The sequence below is a fragment of the Anser brachyrhynchus genome, assembly GCF_964034855.1.
Source record: "Anser brachyrhynchus genome assembly, chromosome: Z".
Lineage (NCBI taxonomy): Eukaryota > Metazoa > Chordata > Aves > Anseriformes > Anatidae > Anser > Anser brachyrhynchus.
In genome coordinates this window covers 62,265,049-62,283,532 of record NC_137697.1, presented here as the reverse complement: position 1 = coordinate 62,283,532, position 18,484 = coordinate 62,265,049, and the positions used below count along the sequence as shown (strand labels likewise).

Sequence of the window (18,484 nt, the reverse complement as noted above, 5' to 3'; positions counted from 1 at the left end):
TAACTAGGAATAACTTGTGTGAATAAGTAGTGAATAACTAGGAATCTGTTGACTGGATAGGTCAGTGTATTTCCAGCTTGCTGCTGCAAAAATGGCATACCTTCTTAGAGAATCATCATCAGTATTGACACATTTCTCTTCAGTTAACCTCCAGATTGTTCTTTAAGATCAATAGGAAGAAATGGAATGCAAATAATGCAGCTTAATTTGGCTGTAATTTTGAACCTTTCAAGAAGACATCTGTTAATAATGTGTAGTTTATGAATTATGTACCTTTTTAATTTTTTAACTTACGGAGAGCTGCTCTGAAGTATCTTCTACAAACATCTGGCCTTTACCTCTGTTTGAAGGATTTCCCATCATTTTCCCTTTGGATGACAGAATTAGTTTGTAAAAGGGTTGTTTACTGGTTATGAAAATAATGAGTTCAAATTTTCATTTGTTCTTGCCCTCTAAATCCAGTTCTAGTTCATTGGGAAGCTAATGCCTTGTGAAACTACTTTGAAGTAGCACCACCTTGGGGGTTCATGCTTAATCAACCCCTTCCTTGGCTTTGAATAGTAGGCTGGGATATGGCACCATATTCTCACTTCCTTAGTTTTGGGGAGAAACTTAACTCTATCTCAAAGAATGAGATAAGTTGTATGAGAGTTTTTAATCACTCAAAGAGGGCATGCATATATCTGTTTATATTTACAAGCGTTTGTGTCTATATATGTTAAATAAATAAATAAATCTCCCATAGATTTACAAGGACTAATTACTTCTACAAAGAGGACAATGTAATTGTAGGCCACTGAATCGCTTGCCTCTGGTTGCATGCAACATGGTAATGAAAGATTTATCTGGAAGTGAGTATTATACTTGACCATCTCCCACACAGTGTAAGCTACAAGCCTCTTGCCACTTCTTCTAATTAACATGTAAATTAAAACCAAAACTTTTGATTTAAATGTGACAAAATTTTAGTTTTTCTGATGGCGTGGCTAATAGAAATACCTGACAGTGTACAAGAAGATATCACTAGCTTCAGATAATTTGAAATATTTAATCAAAGTTGTTTTAAGTGTCGTAGGTGGTGACAGCACTGTTACAATATATATGATGTGTTTTATTTATGGAACAGAATATTTTACTAATGAAGAAAATTGTAGGTAGTGATTAAAATTTTCATTTAATTTAAATGCTAATAGGTTACTTCTAGAAGATTGGTTCTGTAAGTAAGAGCAGTTTGTTAAATAAGACATTTCTTATCAGTAGGGCTACTAATTATTTTGAATTTGCAAGTTGGGTTTTGAATTCACAGCTTATAATTAAATGAACTGAACTTTTTTTTAGTCAGTCTGGATTCTTTTCAAAGTAACTGATTGTTTTATTTATGTTGATTGGTAGTGAATGCTAATATCGTTTAGTAAGACCTCATGAATGAGAAAACTGTTGAGTCAGTCTGTTTAATGTGGAGGACTAATGGGGAAAAACATAAGTGTATCCAGAAACTATTTTATAATAATATTACTAACAGTTGTTATATTAATAATATACAATATAGAAATTATTATATATTTTGTTAATATAAACTGATATATATAAGATTACACTAAAACTTCATAAAATGAGACCATTGGTAGTTTGGACAAAATAATGAGGGTGAGGGAAGTTCCACTTGATGGTGGCACACAAATAGTGGTAACCTCTGTCTTACAACCCAGTAAGGCATCTCCACACATATTCAATACAAGGGCTTTGCAACGCAAGAATTTTTGTTGCCATCTGGGCAATTGTGGTAATTTGGGAAGTTAGTCAACACTCAAATCTGCATTATTCTTTTCAGTGACACTCTGCTGAATGAGGACTAATGAAAGTGTCTATAATGCCATGGAAGCCTATGGAACTTCCATGTGGTAACAGTTGCTCTGTACACTTCCTTGTGTAGCATTTTGGCATGCTAATGTTAGTTTGTCTTTAAAACAAACAAAAAAAGCCAACAATAATAGGCAGAAGATCTGTCCACATTTGGTTGGGGGGGGGGGGGGGGGAAAGTCTAATCAACATGATTCTATGTAGACATGCTGCTGTTGGTGTGTGGAATGGAATTACTGGAATAAAAGTAACTGAGGTACTTAAAGAGGTTTAGAGAGGGCAGATATTAGTCTGAGATGGAAGGAAAAGGTTTGTTTAGCCATTTTGTAGCTGTGACAAAATTATTGTTGGCATTTCTGGGTCAGGCTGATGTTTAGGTTGTTAGTTTGATAGAGGTTTAACTGTCTGTTCTTTTTAATGCGGAGGATTTCTTTGGAAACCATGGATCTACTGTTCCAGTTTAAATATTAATTTAGGTACAATTGTTCGGTACTTTTTTTCCTAAAATATTTGTGGCTGATACTGAAATCAAAACATGGTCTATAAAGTGACTCTGACTTACCGTTGCTTTAAAAAACAATACTTTCTGAGCAAGAACTTCACAGAAATAAGAAACTGACTATTACAGAATATCAGAACTGTAGATAGTAGCATTATCTTGTGTTTTCGTTTAACCTGGCAGGTAGATGAGTACCACCCAGCTGCTCGCTCACTGCCTCAGGGTAGGATGGGTGAGAGAATCAGAAAGGTAAAAGTGAGAGAACTCATGGGTTGAGATAAAGACAGTTCAACAGGTAAAGCAGAAGCTGTGTGCACAAGCAAAGCAAACCAAGGAATCCAGTCACTGCTTTCCATCAGCAGGCAGGTTTCAACCACTCCCAGAGAGCAGGGCCCATCACACATAGCAGTTTCTTGGGAAGACAAACACCATCACTCCCAATGTCCCCCCCCCCTTCAACCTTCTTTACCCCAGTTTTATTGTTAACCGTTACACCACGTGGCACGGGACATCCCTGTGGTCCATTTGGGCCAGCTGTCCTGGCTGTGTCCCCTCCCAGCTCCTGGTGCACCCCCAGCCTCCTCGCTGGTGGGGCAGCACGAGGACCTGGAAAGGCTTTGGCTCTTTGTGAGCGCTGCTCTGCAACAACTGAAACGCCGGTGTGCTATCATCACTATTTTCATCAAAAATCCCAAACACAGCAACATATAACCCTCTATGAAGAAAATTTATTCTATCCCAGCCAAAACCATGACATCTTGCTCCTCTAAATGTCAAGCATTACTTTAGAATTTAGGGTGTTGGTTATTGGCATGACCTATGCAACTTTATAATTTCTGCAAATCTCTATACTTCAGAGTACTTATAGGCAACATTGCCTTGGGACTCTCTGCCTGAGGCCTTTCATGTTAGGATCATTGAGTGGTTTGGATTGAAAGGGACCTTAAAGACCATCTAATTCTAATCCCCCTGCCTTGGGCAGGGACACCTCCCACGAGACCATGTTGCTCAAAGGCCCCCCAGCTGGGCCTTGACCACTTCAGGGATCACATTCCTTGACCTGCGGGCCATGCTTCTTTTGATGCAGGCCAGGATATGGTTGGCTTTCTGGGCTGCAAGCATTCACTGCTGGCTCATATCCAATTCTTCATCCATCAGTACTCTCTAATCTTTCTGTGCAGGGCTGCTCTCCATCCATTCATCTCCCAGCCTATGCTAATGTTTAGGTTTGCCCCAACATAGGTGCAGGACCTTGCACTTAGCCTCATTGAACATCATTAGTTTTATGCAAGCCCACTTCTCAGGCCTGTCCACGTCCATTTAGATGGCTTCTCTTCCTTCTCTTGCATCAACTGAACCACTCAGCTTGGTGTCATCTGAAAATCTGCTGAGGGTATGTTTGATCCCATTGTCTGGGTCATTATAAATATAAAATGATTGGTCCTGATATGGACTCCTGAGGGAGACCACTTGTCACTGATCTCCACCTGGACATTAAATTGTTGGCTGCAGCTCTCTGGCTGTGGCCATCTGGCCAATTCTTTATCCACCATAGTTCACTGTTCAAATCCATCTCTCTCCAATTTAGAGACAGGCACATATATTTGTCATGTTTTGTCCCTTCTTAAAAGGTGTTTTAAACTTGCTTTTACGTAGATGTCTTGAGATAAAATACTCTTAATTTTGCCTTAATGCAGGTTTGGGTTAGCTGATGCCACTGATGGAATAAGAATTTGAAACACCAATGAATGCTGACTGTACTACAACTTTTTTTTTGAAGTATTTAGTGTTAGCATTTAGTAGGTCTTCTGATTTTGTGATCTCTGCATTGGATGTTTAGCTCGGGTAGCTCAAGCTTTCTGAATTAATGTTTCATAGGGTAACATACTGTCTTGCTGGGGAGGTCCACAAAAGTGCTCTGAATTGGAGTTGTTTCCGTTTCTTAGAATATGAACTCGGCAGATTGTTTTAGTGTCCTAATTAGTATTTACCTAATTATTCATGGAAGTCATATTGCTTATAATAAATCTGATCTAAGAAAACAAAAATGCACGTGTCCACCTATACTCTCAATAGTTCATCAGGTCTAATGAGTAACTAAAGGATCGTACTTTTGTTATTGCAACCACTTGCTTTGTTATTTTGCTGAATGTCATGTTTCTTCTGCTATCAAAAGTTAATATGGATGTGAACTTCAATTTTTTTTCTAAAAGGAAAGTTAACAAGAGAATCAGCGAACCACATTTTATTCTTGCTTATTCTATGGTTTGTTTCTTAATGCATGTGTTTATGTACATATAATTTGCTTTAGATTGCAGCTTCTTACGGAAATGTGATTTGTATCTTTGAGCCAGTTAGCCTCTTGAAGCAGAACAGCAGTCATCATAATGTAAGTAGTTCGTCACTCCTTAATTTCATTTACTCGGTTGTAAAGCTTAACTAATTTCCCTGGTTTACTTTAAAAATGAGTATGTCTTTGATGTCTTAATTTAATGCTGGAAAAAAATTGAACTATACGATGGTCCTTGGGAAGTGAAAATGGTAGGAGCAGGGCAGAGAAGTTATTTGGAGTAGTTCTTTAAAAATAGGTTTTACTGTAATACTTCATTTTATTTTATTTTTCTGGCTCTCAAATACATGTTCTAAAAATTCCAGAACCTAACGTGTATTCCAGAGAGTATAGCCATTACTGTAGGAATTCCTTTCTGGACCAACTTGTGTAGCCTTTATGTCCTAATGTGTTTTACAGTTCTTATTTTAACCTCGTTTTATAGAACTGCATACAGTTCTTTAAATCTGTAATATTTTCAAAAAGCTTATTAAGACTCTTGTAAAACATCTATCTGAATGCTTACACATAAGAGTTATAGTGGTGAATAAAACTGTAGTCTCTCGATAGCATGGCTTGCGTCTGGTGACAGTGGTTAGCGAATCAGCGATCTGAATATTAATTTCTGCCAAGTAATTTATTTTAGAACAAGTTATTTATCCATGCTTCTTACATGGAAAGGATTACCATTATACTTAGAAGTATTAGAGTCTAATCAACGTCAGTTTGACAATAAGAGCAACAATTGCTTGAGGAGCTCTCTACTCTTCTCGCAGGGTTTGGTCTCTCCATTTGCGTTAACAAATTTTTTGCATAGCTATATAATTGGTTCCCTTCATGCTAAGCAACTCAGTCATATGGTTCCTTCTGTACTTGTAAAACAGTGGTATTTGATATACTAATTAAATAGCAGGTATTGAATATACATGTTATGTTTTATACCACTGGAAAGAAGTGGAATAAAATCATGGTAAAACGGGACTTGCTATGTTCACATGAACTTTTTAGATGTATTGCTTTCTTTTTGATCAGTGGGGCCATTGAATCTGCCCTGAGTATGTTTTTCTATACCATTAACACTACCTGTGTCTTGAAACTTGAAAATTACTGTAGTAGCTGTAAGCAATAGGGGAAGTGCTCTTCCACTAATGATTTTCTTTCAGATATATCAAATATTTACAATTCAAGAAGTATTTAGTTACATCATTCTTGCAGTTAACTTCTCTGCAATAGTTTACAGTGTAATTAAGTTTTAATAATGTTGTCTGTCTTTTCCATTTGTTAGTATATTAAGGATTAAAAAAAATAGCTTCAGAAATACTTGCTTCGTATCCTTATCTACAAATGCAACTTAACTGTTTTCCACCACATCTAGAAGATTTAGTGGTGGAATTAAGTGGTTGTATTTTAGCTTTCATATACATTGGTTTGATATTTTTGTAGTGGGGGGTTATTAGTTTAAAACTGTGTGAATTCAAAACAAAACCACAGTGTTCTTAATGTTATAACCTATTATGAAGACAGACAGGATGAATATTTAGTGATTCTAATCCTCACATTGTTTCAAGGAAAGAAGTAATAACCAAAAACTAGAGTTGTCAACTATCTTAAGATTAGTATCATATATTAGATCCTGAACTTACTGAAAACCTTTCATTTAACAGTACTACTGATATCAAATACTAAATGCATTAAGTGTACTTTTGATATTTTTTAATGAAATTGTACTTCCTTTTTAGAAAGCTCAGATCCTGATGATGATTATATAATCAAAATTTTTTTCAAGCTTTATTATTTAACTAAGTTAAAAAACCTCTATTTGATCACATAAATGGAAAGCTCTTTTGTTTTAAAATCAGCATGAAACAATTTTTGTTAGATAAGTAGTCATTTATTTTTAGAAACATCCTTCATAAAAGTTGGAGAGTGTAGTGAAGATGTGATATTTTTATTATAAAAGGGGAGGGGAAGAAAGCATTTCTATGATAATGTTTGTGAATACTTAACATTTCAGAGGTTACATTATCAGTGGCAGAAGAATGCTCAAATCGTACTGGAAGGTATAGCACATAATCTAACATGGGATCCTGCAGGTAAGAAGAGAATATAAGAAACACTTAACTCTTTGAGCAACTGATTTCTTACTTTGATTTTGCTGTTCCTTGGAGACAAGGAAAAGATGGTTTTGTTCTAGCATGATAGAAAATACCAAAGTGAAGTGAAATCTGCCTTTGGTTACTTGTAGCAAGAGGAGAGACAAAATATTAGATTAATCTGTATGGTGTTACTTAATTATCCTAATCTCAGCAATATGTAATGTTTTTAAAAGTGGCTTAAATAAGTATTACAGTGAAAGAGGGACATACACAGTAGCTCTGGGTCCCTCTCTTTAGAAAAGACTGCTCTGAAAATCTGATGGATTTTCACTATTTCAGCTGTACATACTGAAGTCAATATGTCTCATAATACAGGAGAGTACAAGCTACCTTCTTTCAGGATTGATCCAATCTATCAGTGCAGTGGAATGTGTGAAAGACACACCGCTATTATAGCAACTTTGCTATAAAAAAGGCATACATTTAATATCTGGTATTATTTTGTTCTCCAGTGTATCTGGTTTCAGAACACAGAACTGTTTTGTTTCTGTCTTTATAGAAATCTATATTTTTCAACTTGTTTTGTACTTACGTTGTTATAAATACATGTTTAGGCACTCGCCTTTTGACTGGTTCCAATTGTCTTCAGCTTTGGTCCAATGTTCCTTTGGAAAACTCTTCTGACAATGACAGCTCTGAAAGAACAGATGTTGGATGTGGAGAATGGAGGTGTATCTGGCAATGCAAGTAAGAAACTGTTTTAGAAACAAAGAATTCCTTTTTCCTTGCTGGTTTATACCTTTCAGATTAAATACTTAATGTAGTACAGTGAAACCCTATTGTATACTTCAATTTGATAAATATTATTAAAAGTGATAAATTTGAATTGTATTTCCCTTGAATATGTCACATTTATTTCTTCCTACAAGATCGGTTGTAAGTAATTGTAACTAGTTGTTTTGAGGTAGTTTATGCTTTTAAGCAGATCTTCAATTATATTGAGTACTATTAGAATGCTGTGTGAAGGCTGCTATTGTGACCATCTTAGCAGACTTTGTTCCTTGTACAGTAAGATGAAAGCTGCATATTTGAAGGTTATTATGCTTGCAGTACCAATTCAAATAAAATTCTTTCAGATAAATTTCTTCTACTGCACCTCTGTTTCCTTTGCACACACCCTCCCACGTTTTGCTTTTTCTGTATTTATTTTGGATATTTAGAAGATTCACGCAAAGGTGGACAGATTCTGTTTTACTACATCTCTGAATGCTTTTCTCATGTTCATGCTAGATAATCCTTAGAGTTTTTGTGTCTGTGTATTGGTACAGTCAGAAGAGTTTTAGTTCAGTACTTCCGTTTTTAAGCCAAATCATGGTCCTTCCCACCACAGGAAGACTCTTCTAATACACCAAGTGCACTGGTTGCTTGGGATTAGTGTTCTGTTTGGCAGCCTCTTTAATTAAGTCTTCCTAAGTGGTTGGCTGGAGGGACCCACCTGCAATTACTCTGCATGAAACACATGTCATTAGTAGGTAGTTCCCTGGATGTACCTGGAAAAGCCCTTTTTAAAAAATCTTCCAATTGTTTCTTTTTCCCTGTACTCCCCAACTTTTACCAGCAGTGTTTAAAATCACAAGATTATCCAACAGAAAAATTTTCCTTTGAATATGGTGAACTTTATAAATTACGAAGTAAAGACTTACTCAATTTATTGATAAAACCTTTGGGCCATCATTTCTCCTCCTTATGGGAGGAGTTGTCAGCTTGCAGATAAAATGCCAAAGTTACGGCTTGAGGATCTGGGAGTGTGGTAGTAGCAGCCAGTAACATGCAGATTCTGATCTTCTTCTGTCCCTTCAATATTAAGTTTCGCATTTGTATCTCAAACCTTACAGCAGTCTTCGTTTAATACCTCTAATTTTGTGGAAGAATGAGACGTGGGTTTTGCGTACTTTGAACTAGCAGGCCCTGATAAGGGTCAACAGAACTTGCTCTGTCAAGCAAGTGCTTTTGTGCTTGTGTGTCTTCTAGCATTTGTATGTTTGTTAGATTTAGAACGGTTTTTTTTTCATGTTAAGAAGTTTGCAAGATACCGATTTTGCAATATTGTCCTATGCCAGAATAATTTTTAATGTCTGAAGGAGGCATTCCCAAATATCTTAATATTGGCTGTAGTAGGAGCACATTGCTGAAATTGAGTTGAAAATTGCCTTTCTTTGATGCACAGATTTTGTAATTGACTTACTGCTCTTACTGCATACACTAATATGCTTGCGTTGACCCAATGGCTAACTTAATCCTTTCAAAAGTTAGGCTTTATAACTTGTTACACAAGTCTAATAAATTCAAGATGAAAATATACAACGTACTTTAAGTGCATAATTAAATTCTTGTATGTTCTTGTTGCCACTAATAAGCCTGTCGTATAGGTGCCAGCTCAGTGCTTGAAAACCTGTAAAATACATTTTTTTGTATTTTCCAGTGAAAGTAAAACACAGGAGAAACAAACCACTTAACTAGGTCTAGGTTTCTCAGTGTGGCTGCTTCTACCACACTGACTATTAATATAAGAATTAATTTCAAATACTTAAGTGTGTTATTATTTTTATACATTTTTGTTTTCTTAAGTTATAACTGTGGGGAGTATGAGAAACTGAGGTCTCTTTTTTCAGATAACTTGGAAGATAACATGGGCTGAAAGAACTCAGTTTGAAATCCAATTATTTACAGAGTGGAAATGGAGCATATTTGGGGTGAAGCACACAAGTTTAGCCGCAGTTTTTCAATTACAGTAATTTGTAATACGGGATATTGTGTTTGCTCTCAGCAACTTTTTAGTTTCCCCTTTTTCCTGTGTGACCTTTACCAGGTGTTGTACACAAGTTTACCTCTTCCTTCCTGACTTTGTTAAAGCTTAAATTGTTCCACATAGTACATTGGACACCTGCATATAAGAATTAGATCACTTTTGTGAATTCAATGGTAAAAACTGTCTAGAGTTCTGAAAAAGCTCTTAAAACTTATTTTCTATTTTTAAATGTATTTGTTTCGTAGAACTGCTTCTCAAGTTTGTTTAATGAAGTTCTCGCCAGATGGGGAGTTTTTTGCTACTGCTGGAAAGGTAAACTTTTTGTTGTTTCATACAAATTCAGATAGCTTTTTTTTTTCTGTCAGGTTTTCTAATGAAAATTTTCATTTTTATAGCTTTTTTTTTTTTTGCATAGTCTTTCCAGTGATCTCTATGTACCTTTACACTTTTAGTAAAAGGAGAATTTGGGAGAAAGGTAATAAATGCACTGATGGGGAAAACAATAAAATATTCAGAGTACTATTTTAAAATGCGTATTTTGAGTCAGTATTAAGCTGTAAAACACAGAATATACTTTCCCACATAGTTAACATCAGAGTTTGTAGCCCATCTTATAGATCAGCTTTGTTTGCCCATCGAGTGGCTTCTCAGCAAAAGCAGTAAAACCCCTTGAGAAAATAAAGCATAATCTCACCATATCTTTTCACTTTCTTAAGCATTATCAAATTTACCTTTTATTTATACTACCAAACTTCTTGTTTGCATTTTATAAGAGAATAATATCCTAACAACTGAGAGCAGAGAAGTCAAGTTGTTGTTAAGCATCCAGTGAAAAAAAATCACAAATACATACAGGAGTTTATACTACTTATTAAGGGATGCTAAATGAATAGCTTGCAGCTCTGAGTAATACTGTTGTCTTTGTATGAGGGGAGATTCACACTGACATGGGTTAAAAAAATAAAAATCTTGTGAGAATTTATGGAATTTTCAAATTAGATGGGGGGAAGGGAGAGGGAATAAGTTATGTTTCCAGATTACTGAAACACAGTACAGAAACAGTACTGCAACACAGAAAACCTTATACTATGAGCAGTTTTTACACAGATTAACAGATGCAAGTAGGCATCAAGTTTATGCTGTCTAAAATAAAGAATCTAGCAGAGACTGCAGAATTATTAAAAAGGAAAAATGCTAGTATGTACCATTTATACATATTTACATACTGAGTTTATCAGCAGCTCGCAAATCTAGATCCAGATTAGTTTATCTAGTCCTTAAAGATATATGGGCAGGGTCTCTAAATACATGATTTTTCTTTTTTTTTATTTGCATATGTAAGAAAAGTGGTCTCTCAAGAACCAAGCTTGAATTTCGAGATGTCATCTTTTACTTGTGTTTGAATGTACTAGAATTGAATGTTGTATATGTAACTGTTTTTTTCTGCCGAAGTACAGTGCTATTGATATTTGAATGGCAATACAGCTTGAAGATTTGTAACTAAAAACTGACAGCTAATCAGAAGGAGCAAAATGAAAATCAAATTAGTAATGGCAAGACAGATCAAAAGGCAGCTCTGCTACCACGTTTTCTTTATAATCGGGTTTTGAAGTTCTATTTACTGAGCTGAGTTATTGCCATCAGCAAAGTATTTCACTTGGAGGAAAAATTAAAACCAAGGAGATGCTTTTTAAAGTATGAAGTCCTTTTGATGCATCATATTCTTATCCAAAGTATTCTTATTTATTGTGCCAACCCCTTCCCCACCCCAGGACGATTGTCTTGTGAAAGTGTGGTACAATACAGACAGCTGGCGATCAGCCGTAACACCACCAGGTGCAAGTCCGGGAAAAGAAGCACAAGAAATTGATTTTTCATTTGTTTATTTGGCCCATCCTCGATCAGTAAATTCATTCTCATGGAGGAAGACCAGCAAATTCATGCCACGGTGAGTAGCTCTAACAATGTGAGGTTTGTAAACTGTTCAAAAAAAAAAAAAGCCAAAAGAAAAAAGTCAGAGCAATTCAAAAGTCCTGTCACTTCATGGTTTCTTTCTGAAATATTCAAATATTTCTTATGGTTCTTACAGTTTGTTTCTCTACCTAGTACAAAGCTAGACCTCTGTCAAACAGTATCTGCAAATTGGATTAAAATGATCGTTTGGAATTGATAGTTTGGGGGTTTTAATTTTGTGTTCTGACTGTTCCTAAATACCCTTTCCCTAGTTTTCGTAGGTAACCGTAATCTCAAACTGAAATAACATTAGCGATTTTGTATCCTGCAAGCATGCTTTTACTGTGACTATTATTCCAATCAGTAGCCATTTGAATTCTGCATACCTTTGTGTTTGGGCAAGTTTATGCTGTCTTTTATACAAACCTTAAAAACAACCTTTATACAAACATAAAGCCATTACCATAGTCCCTTAATAAGTTGGGAAAATCCGCTTATTCTGTGATGCCTACTTCAGTGTCAGAAGATCCATGGCATTTTTGAATCTTAGCTAAAACTAAACTGTAAACTTACATGAGTTGGAAATCTCATGATCTGTGTATTTTTTTGCAGTGTCTAGTTTAAGTTAATCGGATTTTTTGCATATATACCTAATGTAAATTGCACTTGGAAAAATAGTCATTAAGATAAGTTTGTAATTCTAAATTTGCAGTTGTATTCCTGATATTGCATTGGTTTCTCTGCTTTGAATATGTAGTTTTGAAAATGCTAAGTAACAGTAAGACCTGGAGAACTGAGGACAGGTATGCAGAGTATTATTAGTGTTTTGTGTGAAGGACTTTGGAAAAAAAATACATTAATACTGCTGTTGGAGCTATGACTGAATCTGTAAATTGAAATCCATGATTCAGTGTTCCACAGTTGTTATTAAGTTTGAGATTTGAAAATTATTGAAGTAATTTATGTTTGGTTACTTGAATAGACATGAAAGCCTATCGTATAGCATTAGTTTTCCCAAGAATGTCTCTTCAAATGTTTATTTCCTTAGTATGCAAGCGACTTTGTGCAATTCTAAAAACCAGTAATGGAAACAGTTTGGTACTGTTGCTTTGATTTCATGCTGTGTGACTGTAAGTGGCATCTTCACACCTTTAATTTTCTTTCATTAGTGGTGCTGTCTGCAATGTACTCCTGACTTGCTGTAAGGATAACGTTTGTCGTCTCTGGGCAGAGACTTTGTTACCCAATGACAGCCTGTTATATGGTGGAGGAAACAACAATTGGACTGAAGCAGTGAACTTTACAAATAACTTCAAGAGAAATACTTCAAGTAAGGAACGAATGCAAAATGCATTAGAGGTAAGAAGTGAAATTGAACATTGAGAACAAGCACATGTACACAGATAATTTTAGACAGGATTGTAACTGATACCTTGAACATGTATTATAAACTATAATCCTTCATAGAATAGGTCTGTATATTGTTATAAAACAATAAATTTATTTGAAATCATCCTCGTGTTTACCTGGCAGACAGCAAGAGCTGACAGCCATTTTACTGAGCTTTAAATTATAAAACACAATGACATTATATCACTGCTACATACATTATTCAGGTGACTGAAGCAAAGTGCTTTTATATTATCTTGTTCAAAGGCCCAGGAACAGTATGGAGCACATTCTGTATGCAGGATGTGTAAAACCCACAAATAATGCTGCCTTTGCATGGTAGAGGTTCACTTGTTACCTCTGAAGGTGTGGCATGTTCTCTGGCTTGTGCAGTTGGAAAAGGTGGTGGTAAGACTGAGAGAAGATGACCTTTGCCTTCCTGCTACAGTCCTCAGGTAGATCAGGCAGCTCTCTAGCTGTATCTCTAGGGCAAATGATCCTTAACAGATGTTTTCTAAGCAATAGGAAGCAGAAATAAAGTGAAGCATTAGAGTTCTGTAGCAAAGCTCTGTGGACTGTGTTTGTGGACATAGTACTTTTGTATTAATTGAGTGATGTAGTCAGCATAGTAATGGTACCTCTATAGCATGTGCGTAGATGAAAAATTTGTCAGACTGAAAGACACAACAGAGCAAACAAACTATTCCAATAGGAGTAAGAAAAAGGAAGTTGGAGACAGTTTTGTGTTTCTCTTGAAAGTAAGAGGCAATGTTTTAAAAAATATGCAAAAATCGTGAGAATACTATTTTACGTGTGTGCTGTGGACAGATGAAAAGGATAACAAGTATGAAGGAATACCAAGAGGAAAATACCAACTGTAATAGAAATCATGTATCTTTTTTTACCTTTTTGTACTTGTATAGATAGCTACAGCACAATGGACTTGAAATGTGCACTGTGCAGAGTGTGACTTTTTAATACTATTGTAGTTGATATTAAAAATTATTGGTTTTCCATTTGGAATAAACCTGCTTGTGTGGGTGGGGTTTGTGGTGATTTAATGGTGGCAGATAGCTCAGCACCACCATGCTGCTCTTTCACTCTGCCTCAGAGGGACAAGGGGAGAAAATATGATGAAGAAAGGCTTTTGGGTTGAGATAAGGACAAGGAGACCACTCACCAATTACTGTCACAGGCTAAACACACTCAGTATAAGGGAAATGAATGTAATTTATTGCTGATTTTTAGCAGACTAAAGCAGTGAGATCTCAAAGCAAACTAAAAAAAAAACTTTCTCCCTCCATCCACTCTCTTCTATGTTCACCACCAAGCAGTGCAGGGGGAATGGGGAATGGGGGCTGCAGTCGGTCCATAATGCTATGTCTCTGCTGCTACTTCATCTTTACTTTCTTCCTCTGCTCCAATGCAGAGTCCCTTCCATGTCGTGCTGTCCTTCCCAAACTAATCCAGTACAGGCTTCCCACAGTTCTTGAAGCCTGTGGGTCCTCCACGGGCTGCGGCGTGGAGATCTACTCTGCCATGGGACCCATGGGCTGCAGGGGGACAGCCTGCTCCACCAGGGGCCTCTCCACAGGCCGCAGGGGAACTGCTGCTGCGTGCCTGGAGCACCTCCTGCCCTCCTGCTGCACTGCCCTTGGGGGCTGCAGGGCTGGTTCTCACTCCCCTCTCCCAGCTGATGTTGCACTGCAGTTTTTTTTTTCCCTTTCTTAAATCTACTCTCCCAGAGTCACAACCAGCATTGCTTACAGCTCGGCTCTGGCCAGCTGCGGGTCCCTTTTGGAGCAGCTGTAGCTGGCTCTGAGCTGATGGGGATCAGCCCTACCAATGGGGCAGCTGCTGGGCTCTGCTCACAGAGGCCATCCCTGCAGCCCCCTGCTACCAAAATCTTGTTGCAGAAACCTAATACCAGAGTGAACCTTAAAATCTAAGGGTTTACCCTGTGGGCCCCTCATAGGGCCCTTATGGGAGAAGAGGGGGGAATTATTCATCCAATCATATGCAAAGTACTGATGTAATTTTTCACAGTCTCTCTGAAACAAAATTATTTGAATTTGTTTCTTTTTCCATTCAGAATTTTTACTAAGAGTGATGTTTATGAAACAGTAATATTTTCTGTTTAAGTATAAAAGCTGTAGAAGTATTGTCAGCACACTGAAATATGGAACAGTAACAATGTCACAGTGCTGTGTGGGCCTTTATAAATGAACCTGAAAGCACTGGTATCTTTCTACTGAAGGTACAATCTGAATGTTGTAATTTTTGCAAGAGACTCTGCTGATACTTTAAAGTAGATTTTAAACTGAAAAATATTTCATGCCCTAATGTTTAGAAAACCACTTAAAGATTAAATCGAGTTTTTCTTTTTGAAAGGAATTAAAAATGACACCTTATTCTTCATGCAGTTAAACCTGAAGCACTTTCGACGAGGGAGGAGGAGGTCTGGTGCTGTTGTAGCACATACTGGATACTCTCCACATCAGCAAGATCCTCACGAAGTTCACAGGAACATTCCTCCTCATGCAAATGCACTCTGTCACTTCCATATTGCTGCCAGTATCAATCCAGCCACAGGTGAGAACCATGGTAAATCCTTGCTACTGGGCAATTACTGTTTTCTCTTAGGCATGCATTGTCTGCATAAGCTTTAATTTGTCAGTTCTGTTTATCTGATTGTGCAAAATGACTAGCGAGTTGGTTTCTTTTAATGCTTGGAAGAACCTTTATCCAGTAATAAAATTCTTGGAACAGATTTTCTCTACAGTAATCATGGCTGTCATCTTTTAACTGAAATTCACAGTGGTCTGAGGTGCAGTATTTGTGACTAGATTTACAAATTTAATGTTAATTTTGTTGGCTGCCTGCACTGTATTGTAGACCGCACAGTGATAAGAAGCTTGGAGATTTTTTTGTTTAAAATGTTACCTAATACTAAGTGTCTGAAGTAACCATGCATCTCCCTACTACTGTTCTGTCTCTGAACCAGGCAAAACACATCTGCATCTTGTGTTCCATAAGCTTGAATATTGTCTTGCTCATGCATTATGTTACAAGGCATTATGGGAAGAAAAAAAAAACTTCTAATAACTAATATTTCTGTTTTCGTAATTTTATGCCCATGCTGAAAATGAAGCATTATGTCCACCAATTGAAAAGCTGAATAGAAATGTGTTATTAAAGAGCCTTTCATTATGGTTTTACTGCTGTGATGTGTTTTCATGTGTCCAGACTTAAGTAGTTCAAGAAAAGGATTACGTAATATATTTGCCCATTAAGGCCCATCTTAAATTTAGTATTTTTAAATTGTTTTTTGTCCCATCTAACCATTGTTTGAAAGGCCACTTTTTGCTTTCATGCATTAGGTCATATTTGTAGCTGTACAATCTTTGGTATGATTACGAAGAACAATGAGTTTCCTTTATTGATGCTTTATTGAAGCAATCTGTGAACACTTTCTCCTGTAAGAAGATTAGAGTTAGTCTTCATCTTTTTTAGTATTAGCTCATGTTTCTTTCACAGATACATGTAGAATTTCATACAGTGTAACAAACTGATTTTTTGCTGGTTTGTGCTGTACCAGCAAGTTACTCTGTTTCTACAGGAAACATCTGCAGTCACTATATCTATTACTACCAAGTGTCTTAAAGGAATGTTTCTTTAAAGCTTCTTGGAAATTTGTAGTTCCCCTCCATGCATTCTGTATTGCCAAATGGTACAAGAGCTAACTAATCTTTTCATGTAGTTAGCACAGTCTTTCAGAATTCTTGTTTGCATCTGTTCTTAATGCACTTCTTTTCCTGTTTGTTTATACATATCTAATATACATATCTAACAAACTTTAATTTGTTTTTAGTAGTCTTTGCAATATAAGTGTGCCCAACAAGCTCACAGAATAGGAAAAAATTAATTTTGGAAAAGAATGGTAAAATATTTTCCTAGGTGTCTAAGATTTAATTGTCCTTGACCTCTTTTTTTTTTCCCCCTTCTTTCTCATCTGTATTAGTATTATCCTTCTTGATACTGTGTTTTGAGTCATTTGGTCTTACTAGATTGGGGAATGAAAGGTTGTTCTTTATTGCAGAACCTCTGTTTGAAGCAGCTTTCACATTTTAAGCCTTAATTTGAAGATACCTGTTTTCCTTCACAGTCAAGTCCCTAAGAATGTCAGTTTAACCAGTTTTTCTAAGTAGTCCTTTTAGTTCGCTCTTACCTGGAAAAAAAATATATATATATATAATTGTATTTTCTTTGATTTAAACCAAATCAATTTGTGATCTCACTCCAAAGTTTACTTTTGTTACAATGTTCAGAGTACTTGACAAAAGATAAGTCCAGAGCAGCATTTTCTGTCCTTCATGTCCCTTTTAGAAGGTAATGCTATCAAATAAAAGAGATCTTCGTTTTTATTGCATGTTGCCTGTTGTTAATTTTTGAACTTATTTTCTTAAAGAAACAAAATCCTTGAGAGTTTATTTAATATTTCTTAACCATTCCGTGATTCTGTAATATCAGTTTAAGGCTTGCATGGGCCTCTGGAGGCAATCTGGTCCAAGCCCTCTGCTCAGGCAAGCTCCCCAGAGCAGGTTGCCCAGGACCATGTCCAGGTGGCTTTTAATAACTTCAAGAAGGGAGACTCCATGACCTCTGTGGGCAACCTGTGCCAGTGCACCATCCATTTGCATGGTAAAGAAGTATTTCCTGATGTTCAGATGGAACCTCTGGTGTTCCAATTGGTGCCCACTGCTTCTTGTCCTGACACTGGGCACCACGGAAAAGAGCCTGGCTCTGTCCTCTTTTGCACTCTCCCTTCAGGTATTTGTACACATTAATAAGATCCCCTTTGGCCTTGTGTTCTCCAGGCTAAACAGTCCCAGATCTCTCATCCTTTCCTCGTAGGGGAGATGCTGCTGTCCCTTCTTCATCTCCATGACTCTTTGCTGAACTCTTCCCAGTAAGTCCACGTCCCTCTTGTTCTGGGGAGTCTAGAACTGGACCCAGTACCCCTGGTGGGGCCTCGTCAGCGTTGGGAAGGATCACCTCTCTTGACCTGCTTGCAGTGCCTTGCCTAATGCAGCCAAAAATAGTGTTAGCCTTTTTAGCAGTGAGGGCATGTTACTGACTTGTGCTCAGCTTCGTGTCTAACAGAAATCCTAGGTCCTTCTCTGCAGTGTTGCTTTCTAGCTGGGTGTCCCCTGGTGTGTACTGGTGGCTAGGGTTGTTCCTCCCCAGCTGCAGGACTTTGCACTCTTCCTTGAACTTCATGAGATTCTTGGCAACCCGTTTCTCCAGCCTGTCAAGCTCCCTCTAGATGGCTGCCCAACCCTTTGTTGAGTCAGCTGCACCCTCCAGTATTCAGCTTGGGTAGAGTTCATTCACTGAAAGGAATAAGTAGCATTGTTTATTGCTTGTTCTTTTATTTGGGAGGGGGTAGGGGCAGCCAAGATTATCAATCACTAGGCATATACAGAGAGAATTATTGAATCGAAAGACTTCAGAAGCTTTTTGGAAAAAGTGTGATTTATGAAGCAACT

At 36.9% G+C, this 18,484-nt stretch overlaps 1 protein-coding gene across 4 annotated transcripts in view; it reads left to right on the top strand.

The window, feature by feature from the left end:
• DMXL1 (Dmx like 1) overlaps positions 1 to 18,484 on the top strand; it is a 90,165-nt gene that overhangs the window by 12,948 nt on the left and 58,733 nt on the right. For all 4 annotated transcript variants that reach the window (XM_080573574.1, XM_080573573.1, XM_080573576.1 and 1 more), the window contains 7 exons: positions 4,671 to 4,748; positions 6,703 to 6,781; positions 7,399 to 7,531; positions 9,839 to 9,905; positions 11,366 to 11,541; positions 12,716 to 12,905; positions 15,359 to 15,527. In XM_080573574.1, coding sequence (XP_080429700.1) covers positions 4,671 to 4,748; positions 6,703 to 6,781; positions 7,399 to 7,531; positions 9,839 to 9,905; positions 11,366 to 11,541; positions 12,716 to 12,905; positions 15,359 to 15,527 — 892 coding nt within the window. The remainder of the gene's footprint in view (positions 1 to 4,670; positions 4,749 to 6,702; positions 6,782 to 7,398; positions 7,532 to 9,838; positions 9,906 to 11,365; positions 11,542 to 12,715; positions 12,906 to 15,358; positions 15,528 to 18,484) is intronic.